This window comes from Anser cygnoides, chromosome 14 (genome assembly GCF_040182565.1).
Source record: "Anser cygnoides isolate HZ-2024a breed goose chromosome 14, Taihu_goose_T2T_genome, whole genome shotgun sequence".
Classification (NCBI taxonomy): Eukaryota; Metazoa; Chordata; class Aves; order Anseriformes; family Anatidae; genus Anser; species Anser cygnoides.
The window spans coordinates 6,476,237-6,504,188 of NC_089886.1; the positions used below are offsets into that span (position 1 = coordinate 6,476,237).

General features: G+C 47.5%; 1 protein-coding gene and 1 long non-coding RNA gene across 3 annotated transcripts in view; one reads left to right on the forward strand and one right to left on the reverse strand.

Moving 5' to 3' along the window:
- Positions 1-3,094: 3,094 nt before the first annotated feature.
- The window catches only part of GLRA1 (glycine receptor alpha 1), a 39,587-nt gene continuing 14,729 nt past the window's right edge, over positions 3,095-27,952 (reverse strand). Inside the window, exons 2-9 of one of the 2 annotated variants that reach the window (XM_013175996.3) lie at positions 24,309-24,439; positions 21,522-21,589; positions 12,590-12,813; positions 10,895-10,977; positions 9,780-9,917; positions 9,048-9,262; positions 8,213-8,359; positions 3,095-4,627 (exon numbers count right to left, since the gene is read on the reverse strand). In XM_013175996.3, the coding sequence (XP_013031450.1) occupies positions 4,337-4,627; positions 8,213-8,359; positions 9,048-9,262; positions 9,780-9,917; positions 10,895-10,977; positions 12,590-12,813; positions 21,522-21,589; positions 24,309-24,439 (1,297 nt within the window). In that variant the 3' untranslated portion in view covers positions 3,095-4,336. Of the gene's footprint in view, positions 4,652-8,212; positions 8,360-9,047; positions 9,263-9,779; positions 9,918-10,894; positions 10,978-12,589; positions 12,814-21,521; positions 21,590-24,308; positions 24,440-27,952 lie in introns of both variants that reach the window. The other variant, XM_013175995.3, reaches the window with a different exon arrangement.
- LOC106032840 (uncharacterized) overlaps positions 15,468-27,952 on the forward strand; it is a 156,138-nt gene continuing 143,653 nt past the window's right edge. The window contains exon 1 of the long non-coding RNA XR_010834977.1: positions 15,468-17,617. This is a non-coding gene — a long non-coding RNA (uncharacterized lncRNA). The remainder of the gene's footprint in view (positions 17,618-27,952) is intronic.

Genomic DNA, 27,952 nt, shown 5'->3' on the forward strand with positions numbered 1-27,952 from the left:
GAAGCCAAGAATGGTCCTCCTTGGTCCTTGGATTTGCGTCAAAAATAAAGATCTTCAGAAGTGGCAGAAGAAACAAAACAAAATAAAAACCTTCCAGAAAAGTCTGTGGAAAAAGAAAAAAAAAGAAAAAAAAAACACACAAAAACCCACTTTGTTTCTATTCACAGGACATGAGAACATCCAGCGTTTGGTATTGTTTGATGTTTGTAGGAGCAAAGTCCCCCAGCCCTGACCAGCAAAGGCTTCTAGGACAGGAGGGGTGCGGGCACCAGGAGACCCATGAAATGAATGGCCCTGCCGCGTATTTAAAGGCAAGCCCGTGCTGTGCCAGTGTCAAGGCAAAGCCTTGCAGTCTGCAGCACACCACACGCTTACTGGTCTGTCCTGGACCCTTTTCAGCACCTCTCATGGATGTCCATGGGATTGGGATTGGGATCCTAGCTGGAAACCTGCTTTGGTCAGAAATTAAACAGTGAAGGACCCATCTACCTGACTGAAATAGTAAATTTATCCTACCTTATTTTCCTTTTCCACAGTTAGCAAAAATAATTCCTGCTCATGAAGTGATACATCTTCAGCAACATCTGGAAATAATGCTTTTTTGGGATGAGGCTATGTTTTTCCGAAGAGTCCAAGCAAATTAGGACCTTATTTTCTTTCTACTGCCAGCCCGACCACTGATTTTATTCAGAGGTTTTGTTTCTGAGCCTGGTTTTTAAAGAAAGCTAACAAGTACTGAGTTAAATTCCATCAACATGCCTGGAAGCTACCCTGCAATATCAAATCCTGTACATTTTTACTAATAAATATAATTGTTGGCACTGCTGAAGCAGCCTACTTAGGAGATAGATTATCAAAGCAAGTTCTGTTGCAATGCTGCGACTAAACAGGGAAGTACAGATGGGGAAAAATGTTTGATTTTGAAAACTTCACAGACTTTCCAGGGGCTCCTAGGACAACCTAAGGTCTTGTCTACGTGGTGAAGTGATCTGGCAGAACATTTGTGGGCCAGCTGTCAGCAGCATCTGGCCTTTGCCAAAACCCTGCATGTTTCACGTTGGGCTGTACGAGTGCTGCTCCCTTTCACCATGTGGGCAGCCCTGGGGCTGGAAAATGGCCCGAGTGGAAGCTGGCTGCTTAATGAAGAGAAAACAGTGTTATGGTGAGCATAAAACATGCCGAGGGGTTGGCAGAGTTGCAGTGGATGCAGAGGCAGGCTGGTAAGCGTGCAATTCTCGTTTCTGTCCCTGAATTCCCATGGACTCCACTAGCAGCCAGAGTGCTTGTATATGAGCAGGAGATACAAGCACCTTTCTGGCAATTCCAGTCACTAATGTGCCTTCCTTTGGCCTTACCCAGTGCCAAGAAGTGACACCGGAGCTCCAGTGAAGCAGTAACCACGAGACTATCTATGTCTCCTGCCCCCCCTCCTAGCCAGAGCACAGCGAGATGAGATGGGAACATACGAGACGGATGAGGCAGGAGGTTCCTCCTCCTTGCTCTGGTCTTACCCTTGGGCTGTAGGATCAAGACCTAGATGGGTGGGAGCACGGTGCACGGGATCTGTTAACAACCGACAGACAGCTCCTTGCAGCAGCTCCAGCTAGGCAGAGGATGGGCACAGAGACGTGTTGGGGTGAAGTCACCCTGCGAGGAAACCTGGAGCTGGCTGTGCCCTGAGGCCCTGGGGACACCCAGACGTAGTGTGAAGCACACCCACACTGCTGACTCCTGCCTGCAAAGCTTGGGCACAGAGGCAAGGACCATTTTTGTCCAAGTAACAGTGAATTGTGGTCATTCCCCTGCTGCCGGGCGGGGGCAGGTAGCGGAACTCCTCGGTTTTGCTCGATGTCTCAGCCAAGGACGAGCTGGTTAAAGCGATTGCACAACCCACAGCTGGCACGACCGTCCCTCGCGCATGCAGGAGGGGCTCAATAATTCAGTGAGCAAACCCCGAGCCGGCAGCAGGCTTGGGCTCCAGCCAAGTCTCAGAAAGTTGTCCTAGCATCAAATAACAGCTCTGCTCAACAGCTTGAGGTCTCCCTCCTCGGGAAGGCACAGTCTGCCAGGGGAAGGAGAAATCCCCAGCCCACAGGTTTTCTGCTGCTCGAATAGAGGAAAGAGGGGCAGGGGCTGATGTACTGGGTCATACTGGTATCGTGTGACCTTTCCCTGTCCCAGCAGTGCCAACGGAGACAGAAAGCTAGGCGGCCTTTGCCAAAACATTAGGAAATATTGCCATTTGCCCTAGTCCACACAGTGACCATTGTGATTTTTTTTTCCTTCTTCTTCGTTTCGTTTTTTTTTAAATTGTTTTTAAATAAAGTGTATTTAGTGCTGGTGAAAGGTGCTGAATTGGCAGCATTGGGGATGGGTGTCCCTCTGCCTGGCCATGGTGGTTTCTCCCCTCGGCACCGACCCTGTGCTAGCACCCAGGTCTCCCAGAGCTGCCTGGACCACCGGCGGCTGAGGGGGGGCTCCCACCTCCCGTCCCAGGCTCTGAGGCTGCTGACCTGGGCCAGGCTGGAGCTGGCAGTGCCGGGGTTGGCACATTACCATGAGCTGCTCCAGCTGCTGTGGGGACACAACTTCTGCAAGCAGGAGCCTGTCTGCTCCCGATGAACCCGTCTGCTCCTGAGGAAGGCATCAGGACCGCAGCCCAGGTCACCGGGCCTGAGCATGAGGTGGAGGGAGAGTGGAAGCCCCCCGGGTGCCGCTCATCTCTCTGCCTTTCTGTAGTGCCTAGTCCAGACCCCACGCCAAGTGCTTCAGTGCAGACTGATTGTCTCTTCCTTCCCACTCCCTTTTACCCGCCTCGCTAAAGTGCAAACGAACGCAACTGAATCGCCCCGGGTGCCGCAGCCCGGCTCACGAGCGTGGTCCCACAGAGCCAAGGGGGGCCTCAAGCCCCCCACTCACCCATGCCAGACCCGAGCCAGCCTTTCAAATAATACCCCTGCGATAAATGGCGTGTCCCCCCCCACCCCAAACGCTGGCGCCAACCTGTGCCACCACTTGGCCAAAGGGAGACCCCTTTGCTCCCCCGTCAGTGGGCACCCACCGCCCCCATCCCGCCCTCCCTCCCCTCCTTCCCTATCCCCAGCACCCCGTGCCAGCCGCCCCGGGGCTCTGCCGGGTGGCAGAGATGGGCAAAGCAGCCTGCTCCAGCCTCCCATCCACGTTAAAGCTAAATGCAGCACCAAAATAGTTACAAAAATAGAGTTTCGGGTCCATTGGCCCGACTTCGCTATTAATACTACGGCTATGAAATGTCTGAAAATAACAGCCTCTCTCTCTGTACACACCTTCCCCCCCACCCCGTACTGAGAATATTGCCGTTCGCCCGTTCCTGTTGTGGCAAGGCATGAATATGCCTGTTTTCCCTACATTTTAAATATAATTTATGCTTTAACTCACCCCACTCTTCTATCCCCCCATATTGTAAACAAACATGGCAGAAAGGGGTTTGGGAAAAAAAAAAAAAGGGCTGTTTTAAAAAACCTTCATCATCGAGTGGTCTGAACAGTATTTCTGACTCCTGGGAGTCAAATCTTTCCAGGTCGTTTAAAAGGACAGAAGGTACCTGTGACTTCTGATGAAGGCTCTGATGTCCTTCTCGAGTTTCCCACTGGATGCTCTCTGATGGGGATGAGAGACAGAATGTATTTGCTTTCCTCTATCCAAAAGTCACAAAATGTTTGATCGGCAAACCCGTGACTAAAAAAAGTAAATATAGAAAATAAACAACAACCCACAGCCTCTTTCTTAAGTTTCCCCGTCTATCCAGTTTTCAAAGTGCAAAACCTAGAGAAGCATAGAATGATTTTCTTGCTTTTTTTTTTCTTTTGTTAGGGCTTTTTTTCCCCACGTGCTTAACTAGTATGGCCTTTCTATAGCAAAAGTCAGATAAAGCGTAATTGCAATCATTTCTGCACATGGAATTATGGATCATTCCAGTGACTTGAGAATCTAAGCTGTTAATAGGCTAAAAAAAAGGATTTTTTTATCTTTTTTTTGATTGTTTTCTCTTTGCATTATAATTAAGCATGAATATATAGTAATATATTACACTGCTTGGATTGCAGCTGGAGCAATCCAAACCTTCCTATGCTGTAAAACTAACCCCTGCCCTTGCACTCCCCAGATCAAGAGCTGTTTTTTCTCCTCCCTGTGCCGCTTATCCTCAGTTCCCACAATTAAAAGTCCCTCCCAGCCCCCCTCCCCCCCTTTTTTTTTTTTTAGTAGATATTGCCACATTCTTAAATTCATGCATTGCTGCATTGCTATTGCACATATATAAAGGATTGCTCTCTCCCTCCCAGCTGCTCCCCTCCCCTCACTGGTTGTGCACGTCCTCCCTGCGGACGATCTTGTAGATGATCCAGTAGAAAATGTTGAAGATGAGGAACGCCATGGGGAAACCGATGCGCGAGATCTTGTCGATCTTCTTGGCTCGCTGAATGAAGAGCTTCCGCATCTCCTCGGGGGAGCGGGACGGCGGGGGGACGGGGTTGGCCGTGTTGTTGTTGTTGGCGCCCTTGACGGAGATGCCGTCCTTGGCTTGCAGGCACGCCGGCCCCATCCCGTAGGCGGTGAAGTTGAACCTGCCTTCGCCGGCTTCGTCCTCCTGAAACAGATTGAGCATGGGACTCTACTTAAAATGAGATATAGACAGTGCACCCTTGCTATAAGGCTCTCCACTGGCAACGCCCTGCTCTCGAGGGAGAGACGCCTCCGTCGAGCCCCGACCTCGGCACTGGTGGGCAAACCCAAAACCTCTGCTCCTGGGAGGTCAGCCTTATAGAGGGGTGCCAGCTGGGTGATGCGCAGAGGCAAAGCAGGGGATCCAGGCACCCCGTGGAGAGCAGAACGACTCCAGCCTCCTTGGTATCTTCGACATACTCGAACGGTTTACGGTACCGCGTTTCTTTTTTTCCAGTTGCATCCCCTGTTTTGCTTCTGGCCCTCCCTCCCCCCGCTCCTAGCAGCACCTTCTTTGCTTTGCCTGCGGGGTACAGCTCGCCCAGAAGGAGGGGGCTCCATGGAACTCACGCAGTCGAAGCCACACCAGGAGGCTTCCTACAGAGTTACATGGACGTGCGGGCGGCACGGCCTGTCCAGGAAAAGACCTCTGCAGGCAGCACGGGGCCAACCCTCAGCTCGCCTGCCTGCGGGATATCCCCGAGCCCCTCAGCCCCTGTCTCATGAGCCCTCTGCCAGGCGAGTGGCAGAAGTTTCCCTTCCGTGTGCCAATGCTAAGACACGGCTCCTTGTGCTAATTCCAATTAATGAGCAGAAAAAAAATCCCTTATTTGCCAATCTCAAAGCAAATGTTGTTACTGTTTTTCTTGGCAGAGGCCTTGCAGCCCTATTCTCTTGCACACAAGGATGCAATCATGGAATCACGGGGAAATTTCCCGTCCTTATTTCTTTGCAGAGTGTCTTTTCTGGATGGCCCCTGTACCGAGCGGGTAGTTGCGTGGGATGGATGGACTGTGCTCGCTCAGGGGTGGGGAAGCAGAGGGAAGAGCACACTGGTGTTATCTAAGCAAAAATAAACAACCCAAACAAAGTCAAGCATTTTCTTTCTTTCTTTTCTTTTTTTTTTTTTTTTTTTTTTTTTTAAATACAGAGGCAAACTGTCGAGCTGTATGATCTAACAGCAGGCCTATTTGTTTCAGAGACCTGGCTGAGCCTGATTAGCTGATGGTGGGTGATGCAGGCATTGCCAGGTGGCCACAACCACCTGCACTGCTGGTGGGGAAGGGGTACCTGGCCCCCCTGCTGCCCGCAGCAGCTCTGGCTGTGCTGCCATCACCCCGTGCATCTCTGGCTGGTGGCACAGGGTGGATGCAGGAGGCCCTGGGCTGCTGCTCTTCTTCCTGCGGTGCTGGGGTTGGCAGCAGTGACTGGCATCACTCGGCCCTGGGGAATCAGGGAGAGCTTTCAATCACTATCAGGAGAGCTTTCACATCACTATCCAGGCTGGGCTGGCATCCTTGGCCTGGCTCTCCAAAAACACTCAAACACTCAAAGAGAGAGTTGTCTAGTCAGACTTTCTGGTCTATTTCTCCCTCTCTTTCCAGGCAGAATGAGGTAAGAGGTGGAAAGAACCAATCAAACCCTGGCAGCAGCTATTTAGCTATTTTTTATTTAATATAAATATATATTTAGCTATTAGCTTTTCTAATTATTATTTTTGTTTTTTAGAGAGGAAAAAAAGGAGTCTTTCTGACAAGAATGAGCTAGCATCTTGAATCCTACTCTCAGGAAAGCGAGAAACAGATGTATCTGGATTCACTTGTGTTAGTGCCAGACTGTTCATTGTGCTACTGCCAGACTGTGACACATGGTCTGGGGTGCTGAGCTGTGAAGAACAGCTAGTAGGTTTTGGTTTGGGTAGGCCTATTAATGTGAGTCTGACCCAGCTTCTTCAACCAGGACAGATCACTGCAACATATAATTTGTTTTCAGCCTCACGCGTCACGTCTGAACCAGGCAGAGCTACCCAGACACATCAGGACATTGGGACAGAGCAATTAGGTTCTCTGGCAGCTGTACTAATCCATTTGCATATTTGCAGTCAGCTCCTAGCTTTCTGATGAGCCTGCAAACCTTGCTCATTTTGCTTTTTCAAGTGTTTTTGTTTATGCTTTGTTCCAATTAAAATTGCTGTGAGATTAGGCAGGGATTGTAATAACAGCCTTGTGTTCAATGGAACATCTCTGGCAAATATCTTTTAAACTCATCAGTATATTAGTGTGGTTTTTTTTTTTTTTTCCTCCTTATTGTTTTATCAACACTAGTCCAGAGTGATCTGCATACAACAGCACGGCTTCAGAGAGGATGCTTAAATCTGGATAAATGGATACAAGCACTATGAGGCACCCAGGTTGAGTGGTTTTAGCTTTGGTTCTATTAATCAGGACACATTTTCTGAAACAAAAATAGCCCCAGTTGAGTATGAGATGGCAGGGTCTCACTCTGCTCTGACAAAATTAACGGGTGCTGATGGTCCCATCTGTTACTTCTTTTCCTTTGCATTTGTGCAATACTCTTTATCCCAGGTCCTGGCTGGACTAAGGAAAACTGAACAGTCATCTCCTGTTTTGTAGACAGAGGCAAATCTACAAAAAGCCAGGGAATCAGGCATGCTGATAGCCTGCCCTTTAGCCAATGCTGCCTCCTGGAATGCTGCTAGTTCTCCAGGCAGGCATTGTGAACTGCTGTATGATGGGTTAGACCCTGGGAAAGGTTTCTAATGGCTGAGACAGAGAAGTTCTGGAATGAGTGGTCTCTGTATGGGATTGTTCAAAGGGGGCTCTCTAAAACATGGGCTAGACAAATATTTATAAGAAATATTTTAGGCAGGGTAGGTTCAACCTTGATCTCCTAGGAGCTATCCTGAGACCCTCCTCAGCTCAATCTTCAGTGTTTCTTTCTAAAAATTACACTGTTTTGTCAGGTTAGCTTGAGGGCAGTGTCTCAGACCTGGTGATAAAAACTGATACTGCCACCTGATTCTGCTAGTTAATTAAGGGCAATTGTTAATTGATCACAGTCACCTTTATGTTTCCTTCTAGTGCATCCTTTGAGATGCCATCTCAGCTGCAGTACCTCAGCCTAAAAGCTAGTAGAGTCCAGGCTGCAGGGGGTACAATCTATGTGACGTGCATGCTCAGGTTGGCATCAGTCATGGCAATGAGCATGGAGCGAGGCTAAGGCTGTGCAGAATGTTCTTTCCTTCCGAGAGGAATTTGCAGTCAGTTTGAGCAGCAGATGCTTTTGAACACAGAGATGACAGAAACAAAAGAGGTGTCACTTACCTCCGGGCTAATGTAGGCTGACTTTCAGGGGGATGCTGTTCTCTGACAGGCATCCCTCCCAGCTCCCTGCCTGCCTCCCCCCAAGCCCTCACTGTGTCTTCTGAAGAGGAGAACTCAGACCAGAACATCTCTCTGTGTGAAAATTGTTCTGATGAGAACAACCCTTTTGGCTTAAAATGCTTGGCTAGCTAACAAAAACCAGCTTGCTAGACCCCTGTGGTCAGCAGACTGTTAAAAGACACAATTCATCAAGTTTGCCCTGCTTTTTGATGCATGACTCCCTTTACTATCTGACCATGTACCGAGGACTTCCCTGGCCAGCTGACCATGTAGTGATGTTCTGCTGGGACAGATTCCAGCCGTGTCCTTCATGCCTTATGTATTACCTTGTGATGCCTCCTCTTCCTTCTGAACCTGAGCAGCTCTTTGTGCTGCCGGGACACAAAGTTGACGGCAGCATACTCTAGAAGTGCAGAGAACACAAACAGCAAGCACACGGCCATCCAGATGTCTATGGCCTTCACGTAGGACACCTAGGAGTCAGAGGGAGAGAGAGGGATGTGATGGCATGTTCATCCAAATGCCTTTTTGTTTGTCATTGTTCATGTTACTTCCAGGTCTTTGGAAGAATTTTGGCAAGCCATGGTATGGTTGACATCTGCTCTTGGATAACAAAATCTATCTCATTTAACATGAATGTACTAATAGGTAAATGAAACTTCTTGTGGAGTAATTAGTAGCAATAATTTCACAGTTGCAAATTTATCCATGTCTTCACAGTAATGGTTTACACGCAGGGAAAATAGAAATCTAAACTGACTACACCAGAAGCCCTTCATAGCAGCCAAATTTAGAGCTATTATGCAAGTATGAGGGACAAAAAAAAAAAAAAAAAAGTGGATAAAAGCTGAACTGTATGGTGCATATCCCTGTCTGCTTGTTGCAGGTGCTTGTGAAGTGCAGAGCTCCTGGCCTCTGGGAGCTGCAGTGGATCTTGGGTTGAGCACTTAAGGAAAGTTTTACTGCTTGTCATGGAAACTAAGCTAAATTATTTGTAGGAGGAGGCTGGAATTTGCTCTGCTTGCCCTTAAATTGGGATAGTGCAATGGCAGCAGAATACCTCTTGTGTTGAGCAGGAGGATCTGTGTTGTGGCTTACACATATTCTGTCCCCAGAGAGTGATCGTTTTGCCCCCTCAGTGAGGTTAAGGGTGTTCCTTACCTTGGGCAGTGACGCTCGGGAGCCTGAGCTCTGAGTGGTCATAGTGAGCACTGTGGTGATCCCCAGGCCAACTCGAGCTGGTGCAGCGTCCATATTGATCCAGAAGGAGATCCAGGACAGGATGACAATAAGGAGGCTGGGGATGTACATCTGGATCAAATAATAGCCCATCTGCCGCTCCAGGTGGAAACGAGCTTCTATACAGGTGAATTTGCCTGAGAATGACAGGAGATAAATGTAAAGTTACTGGTACGGTGAGCCTCTTGGTTTCAGCTGTTGTCTGGGGACTTTCCTCACACTGGCTAGAACCAGAATCTTGTGAGACGAGGACATAAACATCATCTGACAAGTTCGGAAATATGTACATAAATCAACATAGCAAAGCAAGCTTTTGACAGTACGTCCTTTGTCAGTTAAATTTTACCTGCTCCCTTGCATCAAAGACAAAAGAAAATGGAGGGAGAAAAGGTCCAAGCCAAACTCCCTTGAACTGATGCAGATGTTATGGGGACAAGATGGTTCCAATTTTTGTGTCTATTAGCTTTTTATTGTCTATATACGTATATACTTACTGGCAACATATCTGTGTGTTTCTAGTTATGTTGTTCCTGGCTGGGTAGAACAAGGCTTATATCACCAGACTGCCATCAGACTTAGCAAGAGATTCTGGCAAATGCATGGTCTTGAATTCATCTCTGATGAATATAGGGGCTAAGGGTGAAGAGTACTGACCTGTGTTGTAGTGCTTTGTGCAGTATCTCAAGTCTTTTTCTTCTTTGAGGATAAACTGAGGCAATGTCAGCCCGTCAGCAACTTGCACGGCTCCTTTTTCTTGCCACTCAAATATTAGATCATTCATTGTGTAGCCAACTGTTGAGAGGATGGAACAAATAGCATGTGAAATAAATACTAAATACTAACATGGGAAGGGACAGACTTGTAGAAGAGAGATATGCTTGGAGGCAGAGGCTGAACCTGGTGTTCCCAGGCAATGCTGTAATGGGTGGGACTTCGGTTGAAGCAGAACTGCTTATGCATGTGGTAAAAGCTAGGGCAATGACCTCTGCTGGGGCAGTGATGGTGTTCAGTGAATAGTCTGACATTTTTACTTGAAATGAGATGGTTGAGCTGTTTATGTTTTCAAACCTGACCTCTTTCTCTGAATGAAGTTATTCATCGTCTTTCCCTCCTTTGGGAAAAGCAGCATGTAAAAGGGGCAAATGTTCAGCTAGAGAGAAAAACATCCCATTTGCAGCTGAGAGCACTTTCACCTTTCTCCTCCAAAGTGAAAGGCCAATGTAAATACAAGCAAGCCAGGGCTTCTATCACGGGACCTTCTGAAGTTTAGCTTCTCTAGGAAATGTCACATGTGCTGAATGAATGGAAAATCCTGAGCAAATACTTCTTGGGATGGGGCAAAGAGTGATGAACCCCTGAGTGGGGGTCTCTAACCACACACTGGCTTGAAGCAGTTTAGAGTCTGGTTCTTGTTTTGGTGACATCTGAACTGACTTTGCCCTCATTTGTTCTAAGAGCTTTCTGTCTCTGATGGCAAACATTATTGCTGGCGTTGGCCGAAGATGTAGATGCAGATGATTGTGTGGGGTTTGCAGAGGGCATGCCAGCAGGGAGGAGCAGCAGAAACAAGGCTGGAAGAGAGGTGCCCCAGGCACACACAGCAGAACAAGCCTGTCCCAGCTGTCCATCCTCTGCTCTCTTCCATGCTGGGAGAGCCCAGTGAAGGCTGATCTGGGAAGGAGCTGCAGCTGGGGAGGGTGATGGCAGAGGAGAGGGAGAGGGGAAACACGTTGTCTCCTCTCTGAGATGGAGACATGCGCAGGACTCACAGCTTTCTAACTGCATGATGCACGTCTGTACATCCATGGGGAAGTTCTTCAGGTCCATGGGACAGGCCAGAGTCAGCGTGATCCTGAGGAGAGAAGAGAGCACAGGGGAGTGCCAAGCAGTCTGGGGTACTGATGAAGGGATGAACACTCTCAGACACCCAACATTGTATACAGGTTGGTACTTTGCCCAAGACACACTGGAGTGCTCGAGGGAATGACTGATTATTTACCCTTTCCCTGCCTGAGCTTTCACACATGGTGTTGGAAAGAAATGCCAAGAATTTGGGTCTGTGAAATAATTTCCATCCGAGTTGCCTGCTGCAGGTGGTGTTTCATTGTAATACTGCTTTGGACAGTGCAGAACAGAGAGCTCCCACATCAAACAGTTTTGCTGCTTCTATCTTCATTTCTTGCCTCAGGCTCAAAACAGTCTGGATTAACAGCAAGCCCAGACTTATCCTATGGACCCCCCAGATACATTTCTAGAGATTGGGACTGTTTGGACTGTTTGGAAATCTTTGAACAGAACATTTCTGTGTTGGAAAAAAAAAAAGAAAAAGAAAGAAAAAGGAAATTTGGTCAGGTTCACAGGTTTCTGTGGGGGAAAACGGAGACTTTGGTGGGATTTTATGCAAGGAAAATGCCCTTTGGTAAGTCAGTATGAATCTCTGTATCTTCCTGAATTCCTACTGTACTTCTTGAGACCTTTAGTTTTGCCTTTCAAACTCCATTTTCCACTAGGTGCTGTCTATTCTTTGGAATGGCTTGCTACCATTTCCTGTGGTGTGTTGCTGTGCTGCCCTATACAGTGATCTGTGCTCAAATTGTTTGTTTGGTTCTACAAGCTGATATTAAATGATTTGATTCAGATAGCTAGACTTGTGTTATTTGGTTTGATAATGCTGAAAATGCTGTTAGCTAGAGCGTTCAAATTTTTCAGCTTTTTGCCTTCATCTAGAAATAGCAGAATTTCCTGGGGGACAGGAATTGAATTTTTCTATCAGACCTACAGGGCATGTTGTGACAGAAGATGTTGTAAAAGAAGACAGAATTGACCTGTTCAAATGTTCTTTTTATGAAAGCAACTGCATTTTCTGTATTTAAACTAGCACCTGAGCAGAATAGAACCACCACTAGCTTTTGTCCACTTTGTTTTTCTCAATGCATCTTTGGCAGGGGTCTCCATCTTTGATCAATCAGAGAGATAAGCCTTCAATTATGTCTTCAAACAAGCCCCTTGGGAAGAATTCACGTTAAATATCTTCCAGATGTGACACATGGGTGACTGTGGCTGCAGCTATGCCATGAGACAGACAGCACACACATGCTGGACAAGTGTGTGCTGAGAAGGAATCAGGGAGCAAAATCCTTGGGGGTGTTTTTGGGTGAACCTAAGGCTAAGGCTGCTGAGCTTTGGGTCCATGAGACAAAGTCCACCTTCTTGTGAGAGCCCTAACTAAGGTTTGACTATTGCACATAACCATAGCCGCAGCAGGAGGACCTCCAGAGGTCCCTTTCCACCACATGGCTATGACACTGTTAATGGAATGCTCTCCCACCTAAAAAAATACAACTCAATTCCTTTTATCCAGTGGCATGCTCCAAGTCTCCACTTGCTCATGTTAGGCATATACAGGAGGATCTCAGCTCTACCCTCCTCCATTTGGTGGAGCCCTCCCCAGTCAGTCACCTCACCTGATGCTGTAGAGGACGTTTCCATTTCTGGAGATCCTCAGCAGCTTGTTGTCTGTGGTAATCTCATGGAAGTGGGCTCCTTTCTCGTTAGCAAAGAACAAGTCAGGCTTCCAGATGGAGTCCAGCATGGAGGGGTCCAGGTCCAGAGAATCATCAGGGTATTCATTGTATGCCAGCCGTGGGTCATTCCATTGCTGTCGCAAGAAGATGTTCACCCGGTAATCCTGCATGGTGTAAGCAGGGAGCAAAGAAACACAGTCAGTGCTCAGGGCAGGTTGAAAGTGCTGAGAAATGGTGGGCATGTGCTAAAATTGCTCTCAAAACCAAAGAGCTAAACCTATGTTCCCAAGTTATGGCAAGCCTTCTTGGCATTATTTCTCAATATTTCTCAATTGCTGTTGTTATTTTTAGCCCTGTAGCTTACAGCTATCTCATAGCGTGTGCAGTTGTCCATCTTTGCATCCTTCCATCACAGCAATCTTCAGCTGTGTGTGAAGTGTCAAGACCTCTAGTCCAGACCCCGGGGCTGGAGAAGCAACGCTCAGTTGCAGATGTCATAAGGGCTGGTATCAGCAAGACAGCTGTGGCAGAGAATTGAGGGGAAAGAGACATGGAAGCCAGCTTCCATTCAGTGTTGAACCATCCCATTTTCTGACTATTTATGGTTCCTTCAGACTTGAAAAAAAAAAGGTTCAGTGACACAGTCAGTCCATGGAAGGGAGACCTGTGTGTGCACTAATGTAAGGGTAACTCGGCTGAACTGATGGGACCAGATGCCCTTAATGAGAGTACGAACACGGAAGGGATGTGCATAGAGTCTCCTCTCCTAACCATAAGCAGGTGTTCTGTTTTCCCCTCTCCAAAGTCAAAATGTCATAAATGCTACAGATTTTGTAGGCTACACATCTTTAATTGTAGGTAGCCCCCCAGCACCACACTAAGTGATATCTGCTTCATAACCTTCTGTCTTACAGCTCCCCTGAGCTCTCCTGGACAAGACTGGCTGCTGAGGTCTAGCCCAATCGTCCCGGATGCTCTCCTGAACAATTAAAGATAGTTTCTTCTCTCCCAAGGTGATCTGCATGCCTCTTTTCTGCCGAATTTCACATAGGAAAGTTAGCCAGCAAATCTAAATGGGGAGAGGACCTGGCAGCTATCAGGAGAGGGATAAAAGCTCCACGTCCATAAATTAATCGACATTTCTAAGTATAGATGCAAGCTGTGTCTAAAAAGCAGCAGATAATAAACCAATTCCACTGCCCTGGCCCAAATTAATAGTTATTATCATGATTAAGGGTTTCTCTGGTGCCTTTCTAATACTGATGTACTTTGAAAACTTTTATTAAGTGACAGGTAATGGAGGGACTCTGATGTGCTTGCCAGTAACTAATACCTCCTGCAGGCACTAGGACCTTTTTTCAGTGAGACAATACTTGGATCCTCTGAAGGGCTCCCCCAGACTCCACCATCAGATCTGTTCTTTCCATCTGGAGAACACAAGGCTCTGGAGTGGAAGGGTTCATTTAGAGGACAGTCTGACTCTGCTGCCTCAAGTGCTCACTTGACTGGGAACCTACAGCCTCTTGTTCGGAGGACATGGCTCTTTCATGGTCCGGTCACACTGGAGGGTTGGGAGAGGATTGTGTCTTGGATGCTTCATGGTTTTGGTCAGGGTAGTTCATAGCTTATGTTCTACAATTTTATTTTATTTTATTTTATTTTATTTTATTTTATTTTATTTTATTTTATTTTATTTTATTTTATTTTATTTTATTTTATTTTATTTTATTTTTTATTTTATTTTTTCAGGCAACTTAGTGCCATCTGCATCCTTGGAGCAGAGAAGCTGCTAATGACATTAGTGATTATGACAACAGCAAATGGACCAAGGACTTGATGCTAAAAGGAGCAGACTTCTGATCATGAATAAGAGTTGCAACACTCTCTCCTTCTGCTGATATTCCAGATGTCACCTTCATGAGTCCTAGTGGGTCCCTCTGACTTAATTGTTCATCTCCGTCCGCTCCAGATAATGTGTTTGCAGAAAATGTAAATAGCTGCAGACAGCTAGGATAGAGGGTCTTAGTGCAATCACGCAAACCTGACAGAGGAAAACAACCCTGAATTGCCACTTCCCATTGGCACACAGCAGCTCCTGGAACAACTCATACTTTCAGTTCTCCCTCGTCTGTGTGTAAAGATCTGCAGTCATTGCAGTCAGGGGAAATCAGTGTCACTGACCTAATAGGTAGAAAGCAAAAGGTTGTTTTGCTTATTCAGCTACAAATAAGCTGGATGCTAGCAGGTCAGCTCTAGATGGGGGCTTATGTCATGTACAACACAAATTAAACTCATGTTTGGAAGAAACTTCAGGGGTAGCTGCCCAGAAGTGTTCTCAGCCTGATGGAGTGTTGGAAGGTGGGGAATGGAGCCAATCTCTCTACAATGGTCTGTGATACCGCAGGCAAGCTTTGCTGCAGGAGGAAATTCACTCGTTTTATTCCTCATACTGCGTGTGTTTGTGTAGAAGCAGTTCAAATGCGCCTCATTGCACGCAGCACCTCATGGAGCAGACTGAAGGACCTCACTAGCACACAGTCCCTCTGATTCTAGCATGCCATCCCTTAGCTTATCACCGGCAGGCTTGGTTTTATCCCTTTCCCCTCTCAACTCTAGTTTAAACCGCTATCTATCAGTCCTGCCAACGCCTGAGCAAAAATCCTTTTCCCCCTCTGAGAGAGGTGCATCCCGTCTGGTGCCAGCAGGCCTGGTGTCACGTAGACCTTCCCGTGATCAACAAACCCGAAGTTCTGCTGGTCACACCAGTCTCGAAGCCACGTGTTAATAAGACGAGTCTGCTTGTCAGCATTGACCCTCCCGTCAGAAGGACAGAGACAAACACAACCTGTACCCCTGGTCCTCTAACTAGTCGCCCCAAAGCCCTAAAGTCCCTTTTAATCGCTCTCGGACTTCTCCTTGCTACTTCATCATTACCAGCCTGAAAAACCAGTAGCGGGTAGCAGTCGGTGGGCCGTACGAGGCGAGTGACTTTCCTGACAATGTCTCTTCCCCGAGCCCCAGGGAGGCAGCAGACTTCCCTGTGGGTTGGGTCTGGACAGCATATCAGGCCCTCTGTCCCTTTCAGAAGGCAGTCCCCCATGACGATAACCCTTCCTTCTTTCATGACGAAAGATGTAGCGATGCGGGGGATAGATTGCCTTGCCGTAGGCACCCCTTCCAACTGTGATGGGCTTTCGTCTACATCGCTGTTTGGACTGTCGTGTTCTAGAGCCTCATACCTATTATATGAGGGCAGATGGGAAGGGGAGGTGGGCAGGGGCAGGGCTCGCCTACCACCCCGAGCAGCAACCTGCTTCCATTCCACCCCTAGGCCTAGGTCCCCTCCGACTGCCTGGCGGGATGGGGACACTTTTGTGCTCTGTGAGGCAGAAGACACTTGTGCTGTAGCAGGCTGGTGAGGACACCGCCGCCTCACGCCATGGCCGAGGCACCCCGGCCTGCTCGCCGCGCTCCCCAGGGGCTGCCATTGCCCGGCCGGGGCGGGGGCGCTGCTGGTTCCGCCTTCGCCTCCTCAGCCGCCCTCACGAGGGCCGCCGGGCCACGGCGGCTCCCTCGGCTGCCTCGAGGGGCCTCGATGCCGGATTAAAAAAAAAAGCCCTGCCCGCTTCCATCCCCTGCTCCGCTGCAGAACGTGTCTGCCCCAGGGCCGATCGCCTCTGTGAGAACTAGTGGAGGTGCTGAGCAGCCTTTTAGATTTCTTGCGTCCAGGCTTATTTGAACAGAAATGTGAAAAAAGGGACTGTGATTGCAAGCTGGACGTGACAGCGCCTGAGGAGCCACCACAAGGCCTGGAGAGCATGTCTGTGGACATGGCATAGCCAAAAGCATGGAACTGCAGATTTCTGGACTAGCTAAGGATCCTATGCATTGAAAACTTTGTGCCTAGGTACTGCAGTCAAGCTGAGAGGCAATGAGTTGGATAACACTCATTTGTAGGCTACCTGGAGTCTTATAGTGTTTCTTCTGGATACAGTTGTATGAGATCTTAATTAGCATCACCAAGAAGTCCACGGTTAGAGCTAGGTGATGGACAGAACAGAGCAATTCTGATGTGAACTCTCAAGGAAAAAAGAAGAAAAAAAAAGTACTGGGTCTGCTAACTCAGCAAAAAAAAATAAAAATCTTTCTCCGTTTCCTTCTTATCGCTTGAGCTCCTCATTTGTGTGCTAATCACATCCAGGCATTGATTATCTCATGCAGCCTGCTCCTCTGGCTGGCTGGGGAGCGGCAAGCACCAAGCCCGTGTTATGGTGGCATTCAGGAGCTTTGCAATTTGGCACAAAGACCTTTTGCTCCCAAGGGGGAAATGACACAGGGCAGGAAGAAAATAATTGAAGCGATCAAAGTGTTCAGTTTGATAATGCTGAAATGAAATTCTGCGTAGTGGCCTCACGAGGAGCCAAGGAAATGGAAGACCATTTGAGATCACTCTCTCCCAAGACACAGCGGCCTTGGCACCCGATGAGCAGCGTGGTGATGAAAGCAGTGGCAGGCTGGGGTAGGACTGTGAAGAAAGTGGAGAGAGGCTGCCAGGAAACCCAAAAGGCTTCAGTCCCTGCCCCAGGGGTTCCCTAAGAGCTGCCTCCACAATGCACAGGGGGTGAAAGCCTTCACATTTTGCTGATGGAAGAAAGAAAGCAGAAAGGGGCCTTCCTCAGGTGGGGATCCCACCTGGGTGGCAGAGCGCAAGGGCCTATATTCACACCGAGTTCATTCTCTAGAAACAGATCAAACAAAGGTTTTTACTTTTAATTCCTGGCTTGGGCACAGGCTATCACCCCACAGGGGAACTCTGCCACCAACTGATTACAGACACATGCAGGAGCAACCCTTGTTAGGGTTAATAAGGGACCTGTAACCTCACCTCAGCTGTGGCCAGTCTGCCTATTTGAGGCCTGGCACGCAGGCTGCTCCTGGCCTGGGGAGGAAGCATGCTGCTTGAGGAAGGTAGGTGTCCAGGGTCCTTTGTTGCAGGCTTTGGGTGCTGGTATTCATGTCTTCTGCTGGCCCTGGGGTGAGTGGGCCCTGTATTAAATGCACGACCTGTATACTGCATCAGTTACGTCTGCTACTTGCTGTGCTGTGGCTTGTGAGGCTGGAGTGAATTGCTCGGTCTGTTTTGCAGGAATGGTTTGTTATCTGATCGGAAAACTCTTGTACAGATGTCTCTAAGCAAGTATTTTGCATTTGGACAGTTGCAGCCTCTAGCTTCTCCTCTCCTTAGGAGGTACTGGGAGAGCAAATGTGGCTGTGCTGCAGCTGTTGGGAAGGTTACATTTGGCTTGCTCTCTTCAGCTGGGATGACAATGGCACGAAATCAGCGGGGATAAATTTGCATATATCCCTGTGTCTGGGGGAGCCTGTACTTGTAGCTTTGTAGTTCTCTATCTTAGACTTGTTTGCTGCTTGTGAGCCCTTTAAAAATACGGGATTGGGACAGGTCACCTTGAGCGCTGAGTCAAGTTCCTGGCAACTTTAGGTGATGATATTCAAGAATATTCCTCCTTTGCTGTATACAAAATGCTCCCAGCTGCCTAAGCCAGTTAGATATCAATAAACAAAACTGAGCTTCTACAAGAAGAGAGATCAAGGGCATCCCTCTATTCCGAGAGTTTTGTTATAGCAGGGAGTTTGTTAGATGAAATGCTCAGATAATCCTAGCATTGTCTCATGCTAGGAGATTCAGTTTATTCACTGAAGAACAGGACTGCGTTCCCTAGGTGCTTGATCTCTATTTCATTTTGAATGAAGTATTAGTAGCTTTGGTATAGTTTCCTACTCTGATAAGGCTGGAAGGAGAGTATGTGTTTTTTTTTTTTTAAAGAGCAAAACAGGGATTTAACAGCTTGTGAATTTTCTGTTTAACTTTTTAATAAAAGTAAGCCAGCAGAGCGGATGCATCCTGTTTGTCATCTGGACTCCTCTGCTGTTGGATGCGCTCTTGTAGTAATGCTTTGGGACAGAAGGAGGCTGTCTGAACCTGTCTGGCTTCTCTAGCTGGTAGTGTCTCCTCTCAAGGCACTTGCTGCGTTCACAAGGATGTTCCCAACTGTGTGTTCCCTTGTCCTTAGAGTTAACTACAAGCAAGGTTGATGAGTGTACTATACGAGCCACAATCTAACATAAATGTCCCATTAATTATGGACACCACTAAAGGCTTTTATGATGGGTCTCCAGCTCTGCAGGATGCTGAAAGGAGTTGACTTTTCTCACCTTAATTCATCTCTGCTTTAGGGACTTCAGTTTGGTGGATTGCTGTCTCTTTTATTTTTATTTGATGTGTTTATTTTTTGCCTCTCTCCCTGCCAGAGTTTTCAGGCCTCCGCTGCTTGCCTTGCTCCTTCTGAACTTTTGTGGCAGAGATGCCAGCTTTCTGCTTGCTCTGTGAGGTCTGTGCCTTCTCTCAGCACCAACTCTCCCTCTTTTCTGAGGTCTGTAGACCTCAGTGACTGTATCAAATGTTTGTTTCATTCTCTTTTCCAGCATTTTATACTCTTCCTGCCATGATACCTCAAGCTGTAGGTGAACCTTCACTTCCAGTCTCTCCAGTCCTCTGCATGGTGACCTCATGACTTAGGCTGATTTGTGAGATGCAGTCAACGTAAACTCAATGCAAGTGGTGCCTTCTGTACAAACTAACGGTCCCATTGCAGTTATATTTTTAATAACTTTTCTAATTGCACTTGTAGTGTCTATAAAAATCTGTTCTCTCTCTTCCTTTGGCTGCTAGTGAAATAGTTACCAACTACAGGATTCTGCAGTACTCCAGCACCTGAATGTGGTCAGGCTTTGGGTGCCTAATGGCTGTGATTTACACCACAGTGTTGTTCTCTCTTGTGGCCAGTGAAGCAGCTGGTGGAGCATTATGGTAATCAGACCTCTGGGTCAGTGATGGACTAAGGCCTTCTTGGCCATGCGGTGAAAGGCTGAATCACCTCTGCTGCACTCAAACCTTTCTCCCTCAACATAATTAGATCACTTGTTCCAACTGAAAGTAGTCAGGTCATAGTGTCAAAATCCCTCCACAGCAGGACCTTCTTTCCTTCCCAGAAACTGGTGGGGAGCTGACACTGCCTGTTCGACTTGCTGCAAAGAGAGCCTGGCTTCTCTGCAGAGTAAATCCCAAATTAGCCTGTCCCACAGACTGCTCTCGCTTACTGGGTTCTCCTTTTTAAATGCTTCAGTATCTGTGTTGCCTGTGTCTTTGTCAGCGTTTACAAGCAGAAACGCAGTCCCCAAAGAAGCACGTTATATTGGGTTGTGTGCAATGCTGTGTCAGCCTGACATCTGGAGTAGCTTGTCAGAGCTGGCTTGGGTATTTCTAGGCAAAGCAATGTGCCTAGAGGGTGTTCTTGGGTTCCCATGGGAATTTATTTTCTTTAAACGAAAGATGGAATATGTAATGGGGGGGCATCTGGAGAGGATAGCAAGTCCTTGCAGCATGTCTTGGAGGTGAACTACATTTCTTGCTCTTGTGCTAGTCTATGCTAATTTTATGGAGCATTCTGCTTACTGGGGTCCTGTGGTGTGTTCCTACGATGCATCTTGTGGTATAGGGCATATTTTGAAAAACATGTCACTGTGTAATGTGCTCTGTATGTTGCACAGGGATCCCTTGTGGGCCTGCCCCTCTCTTTTGCAGGCTGTGGATCTTCTCTGCTGAATTTTTGTAGGATTGCCTGTAACACCATAGGAGGCGTCCAATAAAACAGTACATTAGGAACAGATGTGTATTTCAGCTCTAGCTCTTTCTCTTCTACACTGTATACAAATGAATCCATGAATGCACTTCTCATCTATAAACTCAGACAAATTCTGCAATCCAACTATGAAATATATTTTTGTGCTTGTACAGAGTCGCAGCTATTTTCTGCTACTGGAGCTGAATAACCCCCACCCCAAGCACTGCCAGAAGCAAGGTATGAGCAGTAGTGTTAGAAGGGACTTATAACCGTAGGTATATGGCTGCTGATCTCCTCTGACAGCGGTGTGCATGACAAGTAACTCATTGAAGTCAGTGGGTGCAACCCATACATCAAGTCTGTAACATCCTGGCTGAATGCACAAAACACCTGAAGCTGGAATCTTGTATCCTTCATTCACCATCTTTCTAGAAAAAGAATTACCGGAGTAATTCAGCACCATATTTCTGGATTATCTCTAATTAGCATGGAGGTAAAGCACTGCACCTCCAGAGCTTTCCTTTGCTGTTCACTGATCATGTCACAACCAATCTTTAATAGGTTTTAGATAGAGCAATTATCTCCTGCTCTCCCAATTCTCTCCTCCTAGTGCCCTGCCAATTAGATCCAGCCTTTAGCCACGTTCACTAATTTTGTCTGAAGTTGGCCTTAACTTGCAAATATTGATACTTTTTTTGTTAGGTAATGATTTTTTTTAACATCTTCCAGAAAACCCATTTCTGATCTTTGGGAACATGAAATCTGGTGCAGACTGGATTTGAATTCAGCTGGCTTCCCTTCACTTAAGAGGTTTCAATCAACACTTATCTAAATGCACTTAATACAAAGCAGCTGCAAATGTCTCTGAGCTTGGAGCCTTTGTCAAGTCTTTAGGAAAAAGTTCATTTGTTCCCTTTTGTGACCTTTAAACTTTGCCTTTACAGCATTTTCATAGAATTGCAGATGGATAGAGGCTGTGTGATCTTAGGTTACATGCAGTGAGAGTCTTGTGTGCTGGCCATGAACTTACTCAAACCCAAGGTAAACTCGGGAACACAAATCCTTTCCTCTGGTCACATTAAAGCAGAGGCTGCTGCTGCATTTGCTGGGAGTGCAATGAGGCTGAGCTGGTAGCTGAACAGCTGTGCTGTGATTTTTTTTTTACTTACCATAGTTGTTTCTGCAATCGAACCGAAGCTGTTGATGAAAATGTTGCAGCTGACGTTCACTGGTGGGCCTGCATGACAAATACAGATTGGAACAGTACTTCATCGTGTGCTCATAAGCCAAAATGTTTCCATTCTGCAATATTAAAACCTGTTGTGACAACAGCATAGCTGAGGGCTGAGGATGGGAACAAGGTCTGGATGACCCAGCCTTGGGTCTGACGCCAGCTTGATGTCAGGCAGTACTCTTGCTTCACTTCTGCTCCCCTGCTTGGCTGAATGTTTATATACCACTTCTGTAAACTGTTTCTATAAAAAAGAACAGATCACAGCCAGGAAGGGTAGCTTCTTAGATATCTCCACATTGCTGTATGGGTGCCAAACTCACCTTGAACATGATGGCAGTGGAAAGGGCCAGGAGAGGGATGAGACAAAGGGGGCTCCTACCCTGCGGGCTCCCGAGGGAGCTGCTACTGGTGTTGCCCAGCATGGGGTGGAAAAGGGCGCAGAGAGCAGAGGACACCTCAGGAACCAAGGTTGCCCTTTAACTTTGGGGGAATTAATCTCACACCATCCCTGAGACATGCTTCTGGGAAGAAATAGATCTCTGGAAACAGCAAGTGTGGATTTTTAGATAATTCCTCCACGCTTATGGGGACCAGGATGGTGTCTGCATTTCAATTGCTGCCTGATGGCTCAGCCTTGCTCAGGGAGCGATGCTTGCCTGTTGAGGCCACATCTGCAGTCTGGCAGCTGCCTTGAGATGAAATACTTGGTTGGGGGGGGAGCTTTAATGAGAAGCTTGTGCCTGCAATCAGTGCAGTCTTCCTCCTGTGTTGGAAATTAATGGATGTTTGGAGCTTGGTTTGCTCCTATCAGCTTCCCTTCCCTCCTCTCCCGCTTTGGCCTCTTCTGAAACTTTTTGCCTGTCCTCTGTGGGAGTAAGGCTGCAGTCACGTTACAGCAGTGCTTTCCACGGCCCAGGATTTTCTTGGTACGGATCCCAGGCAATTTGAGCAGGTTTCTGTCTGACCAGCTTCCAGACAGCCCCTTGCCAGCTCAGCAGCAGCTCACAGACTGTTCAGTCTGCACAGCTCCTTCTCCAGACGGGCAAGCGCGAGCATGGGCTAACATCAGCTACAAAATGGTGCCTTTTTGTTCCCCTCCCCTCTTATCCCACAGGCTTGCGGCTGGCAGGCCCAGTGTTAACAAATCCGTGTAACAGAGATCTGAGCTCATCAGCCCTTGTGCTGCAGTCTGTCCAGCGCATTTGATCAGGGTTTAGCAGTGGGTTTATGCTATCCGTAATCCTCAGGAGGAAGAGGGTGCTTCTCTGGATTCTGTGGACCACGTAGGTAGTCTACGTACATGTGGCTTCCCCTCCCAAGGGACACAGAAGAAAAACTCTGCACTAACATCCTGGGTGACAGCGTGTGCTCGTGCCTCTGGTGTGCATGGAAGATTTTTGGCCCTGCTCATCCTGCCCCTGTGCTGGTGTGCTGAGCGAAGCCGAGTCTGGGCTCAGCGCAGTGCACCCCTGGGACAGCCCAGCTTACCCTGAGGGTGGAAAAGCTGCAGTCCTCTTTCTGTTAATCTCCCCTTCCCCCCCCCAAATCAATCTGATGGGGGTCTTTGGTATTATTTTCATTTAGATCTAAGCCATTAAAATGCCCCCTATGAGTTAGTGCCGGTTAATTCCAATGACTTGCTTTGAGAGCTACAACCCCAAGCTCTGCAACGCACCTCCTGTACCTCCCATATAAATTGGAGCCTGATTTGTGTGGGAGGCTAAGCCAGCAAAACTGCCCTGTGGGGAAGGTGTAGTTCATTGAAACAAAACTGAAATTAAATTATCTTGAATAAAATTACGATAGAGCTGCCTTCAGCAAGAAGATAATGTACACATTTCATTAAATATTTAAGTTTAATTTCTTTTGTGTGTGCGCATAATTTAGCAGTAGGACGGTTTACAGGGTATTTTTAACTCTCTGTGATCCGGATGAAACAGCGGTGTTTTGTGTTGCCTAGTTGATTATTAGGGCATGAGCATCCCCCCCCCCCCCAGCTTTGGGTTTAAGAGCCCAGCGCAGGGCTCGTTGCACGAAGCTGGATGGCAGGTGCTGTCACCGTGATTAATGGTTCCTGGGAGCCCTGCGTTAGCCTTGCCAGGGGCTCTGCGAGGGAGGAGGGGGATTCGCTGGTAAGAAACAAAGGAAATGAATGAAATGAGCATTGAAGAAGGCTGCACGGTGCCTGAAAGCGGCCTGAAAGTGTTGTGATGGGGTGGTGCTGAGCCCCCCAGACTGGGAGACCCCTGCTGAGGGGACAGGGCTGGGTTGGCTGGAGCTGCCTCTGGCATCCTGCTGAATTCTTCCCGAGCTGCTGGGAGAGCTTCAGTGGGTGCAAGGAGGGAGCATTACCCACTGCCAGAGGGTGCTGTGGGCAGCGATGTAAGGGGAAAGTCCAAGTTTTCTTCCTACCCTGCAAGAGGTTCAGCTCCTGCCAGTCCAATCAGTGACCAGCAGGGATCCCCGACCCCTCGCTGTGTCGATGTCAAAGTGCTGGCTGCATGCAAAGTTGGTACAAGGCTGTTTTCATTCTGAATGGAAATGAGATGTCTTTCCAGACATCTACAGGGCGTCCGTGTGCCAAATCTCTCATTATCATACATATTTCACATGAAAATAAGGATTGTTTGTATTCCTTGTACAATTAGGGAGGTATTCATGCAGTCTTTAGTCACAAAAGGAAACAGCCTCAAAAGCAATGTTTCTTTTTTTTTTTGCATACCTTTGAAATTTGGCCTGATCCTGGCATCGTATCCTGAAGTCCTCCCCATCAGCTTATCCAAGAAATCAGAAGGAGACATGGGTTTGGGGGCAGATCGTGCTGCTGCTTCAGCTTCTTTGGAGGCTGCCAGGCTGTGTGAGTAGAAAAAGAAGAGATTTTAATGCATATCCCATGCTGGGGAGAGTTTGGGGTCCAGAAACAGAGCAATCAACATCTCATTCCCATTGTGAGGCAGGATGGGTACCCATGTGGATTCCTAATGAGGCTGGTCTCTGCTAATTTGTTTGCCCAGCCCAAACATCTCTGAATGCAGAATCCCAGCTGCCACCAAAGTAGAAGAGAAATGATGAGTGGAGAAAATCCTTTTGTGAGTTTAGGTACAGCTCCTTGGCATGCCACTAAATTACAAATGTGAACTCTGGCGCTGGGTTCTGCAGGAAAAATACACTCTGAGATTAGCCTTGGACAGCAATTACTGCTTAATTACACCGCAAATAGCAAGGAGCATATTTGTTACCCAGCCTAATCTACCAAGAGGCAGGTAGGATCAGAGCAATTTGGAATTTGAAGCTTAAATGAATGTCATGTGAAGCCATAGCTGCTGTGGAGCATTTGGGACTGTAGGGGATGGATGTGTGCTTGCTCCCTGCTCGCTGGTCAGCCCAGCGCTTGCTGCTGGTACCTGCAATGCAGGGGGCTGAGCTCGATACAGCAACACAGACTATGGACTGCGAGGTGTCTGGAGTGTGATCCTGAAATGGGACTTGTGTTGGGCTGAGATGAAAGGAAACAATCTTTTGGGAACCTATATGGCCTGTGGGGCAGAAAAAGTGAAGCTACTGATTGATCTGCAAAAGACAAAAATCTCCTTCTCCTTCAGCAGCCTGACTAAGGTTGGCAACGTGCCCTCTGAGTCCGTGGGAGTCTGCAGGATCTGCAGGGCAGTGACTTTTGGCTTAGGAAGCCTCTGATGGTGCAGTCTGTGCAGGAACAAGTGAGCCCTGGTACCAGGTGCTTGTTCCCAGTTTTGCAGGAAGCTTTGACTTCCAGGACAGGAGCAGACACCGTTCAGTTCCTGCCCTGTGGTTATGTGGTTTCTATGCAAACAGATTCTCATCCCCGGCTGAAACTGCGGTATAAAATTGCCTAGATTAGCAAGCAAAAATATAATAAAAACAAACACCTAACCAACCACCACCAACGACAACCATAGGTGACTTGCCAGGTGCTGAAGACAAGAGCAGTCTCTGCTTGTGGGTTCAGAAGCCTGACGTTGGTTGGAGCCTCCAGGCAGTATTGCAATGAAAATATGTAATAAGGCAAAGAAAGCCCTCAGGAGGAGGTGGGGTTCGTTGCTTAACCCTTTGCAAAGCTCCTGATTTTAGGAGTACAAGGGCTGTGTGGGAACTGCAAGGAACTGCTGTGGCTGAGCATCTGAGAGGCTTACGCATGTTTACAAGAGGCACAAGGTGTTTGGCTGCCTGTGCAGTCACAAATGATGCTATGCGGTCTTCTTACAGCACGAGAACGTTTTGAGAAATTTTGAATTTTCTCATTGACACGGAAGACTCTGCAGAAGTTAAACCCTGTGTCTTTCAGAAGTGACGCAGCATTGACACAAGATCCATCAGGAAGAATTTGGGTGTAGTTACCATGCACAATATTAATGTGACTCAGCTCTCAGATCTATTGATACAGAACAAGTTTGAGCTGAGACTCGGGAGACAAACATTATCTGCACAAGGCCTTGACAAGAGTGTTTTGAACCACTGAATTCTCCAGGGACTTTAAAAGCAGGTGGGGTTGAAAAGGTCTCGGGTGCCATAATTTCTAAGTCAGGAGTCAGTGACAACGCGTGTTGCATTGACTCTCCTCTCCGGTGTTAGCAGGTCACAGCTTGCCAAGCCTTGGTTTTCAGCCCTGCAAACTCACAAATGCAGGCTGGCTTCAAGCTGCAAATGTGTTAGGGTGCTGTGCTTGCTAGCTTTTTTTTTACAGAAAAAAAAAATCTTTAATTTCTGCAACAGAGGGGAGATAAATTCCAGGTAATTTCCAGTGAGAACATAAAGCTAGGACTTCATTTACCCTTTGTATCTTCACAGTCTGCTCCCAGCCTGAGCCTAATCAGAACTAGCTGATGCACGCTCATGCTGACAAAATGTGGGTCTAGCTTTTACTATAGCCACTTGGCATTTCTTGTCTCATCCTACCCCTGCTGTAAGAAGGGGTAAATGGGGTTGCGGAGTGGGTGAGTTATTTACTTGTTTATTTATTTATTGAAGGAAAACAACACGGTGCAATTGACTTGCAAACTCAGAATAGGAAAGCTGGGAGTGGGAGGGCAATCGATACTGGGCTCCAACGCTGCATTCCAATAGAGTGTCTGCATGGCAATGAATCCAGAGAAAAGATTTCAATTAAGCAGCAAATGACTTGGTAACGAAAGACTCCTGCCACTTCAGCAGCAAGATGCCAGATAGTGCAATATGCTGATTTCTTCTCATTAACTGTCGACTGGAGGAAGTATATGGGAGTGGAAGAGTGGGGGGGGGAAGGAGATGGAGGCAATACAAATCTAATAAGCTTTAAGTGCAAAAGAGGCAATACAAATCTAATAAGCTTTAAGTGCAAAAGGATAATTAAAAACTACAATTCCCCTGGCATTCCCTTTAAAAATGAGGTGCAAGAGTACAGAAATTGGTCTTCAGCTTTCCTGTAAATGCTGTAGGAGAGCCTGTGCTGAATGTGTTGGTGCTACTTCCAAAGAGTGATTCTGCTGGTGTTTTCTGGATGCCATTTTCTGTTTGTCTGCTTCGAAGTTGCAAGTAGAATAAATTTCACAGGCTCATTTCCTATGTGGAAGTACACAGCTAGTAAAAATGATGTCTGTGAGCGTCTGGGGGAGGAACACCCTCTTACAGCCCCGCTGCTTTTTGCAGCTTCGTGCCCACCCTCCCGAGCAGCTTCTGTTGAGCACCTTTGGGATTATGCTGAAACTGCAAAGGATGGTTTCATGCCTCCTGGTGTGTGTTTTAGGAGCTCCGGTGACTTCTGTGTGTTGTACCTGGGCGGCTTAGGAATGATTAAGCCCTGACTTTCCTCCTGGTTACTACATATTTTTCTAAAACTAGCTTGTAACAACTTCCCCCCGAGACTTGGCAAGAAAGTGGGGGGTGAGGAAACAGCAAAACCTTTCCAGCAACAAGCTCTGTGGGCAGCAGGCAGGTATGTCTATTTTCTAGGTCAGAATAATAATATAAAACCTCCCTGGGGACAGCAGGGAGGCTGGTCCACCCTGCCATGCTTTGGAGGGATGGGCTGTGTCTAACACAGCACTGAGATGTTCGCTCTGGGTGTGACAACCAAGCTGTGCCTTAACAGCTCAGCTCAGCACCCAAACAGCTATCAACTCCTGTTCTCATCCAGGATCATCTCATCTTGGCCAGTGCAGTGTGTGCTCCCTTGGGAGCTTCCTGGGGTTTTCTCCCTGTGTTATTTTGTACAGGAGCACCCTTGAAAGTCCCCCAGGACTGCTCATCTCCTGGCCCAGCAGAGACAAGGAGGGGGAAGTCACCAAGTGAGTTGAAAAATACTGATGATAAAAGAGAACTGTAACTTTAGAGTGGGTTGTTGTGTTCAGGGAG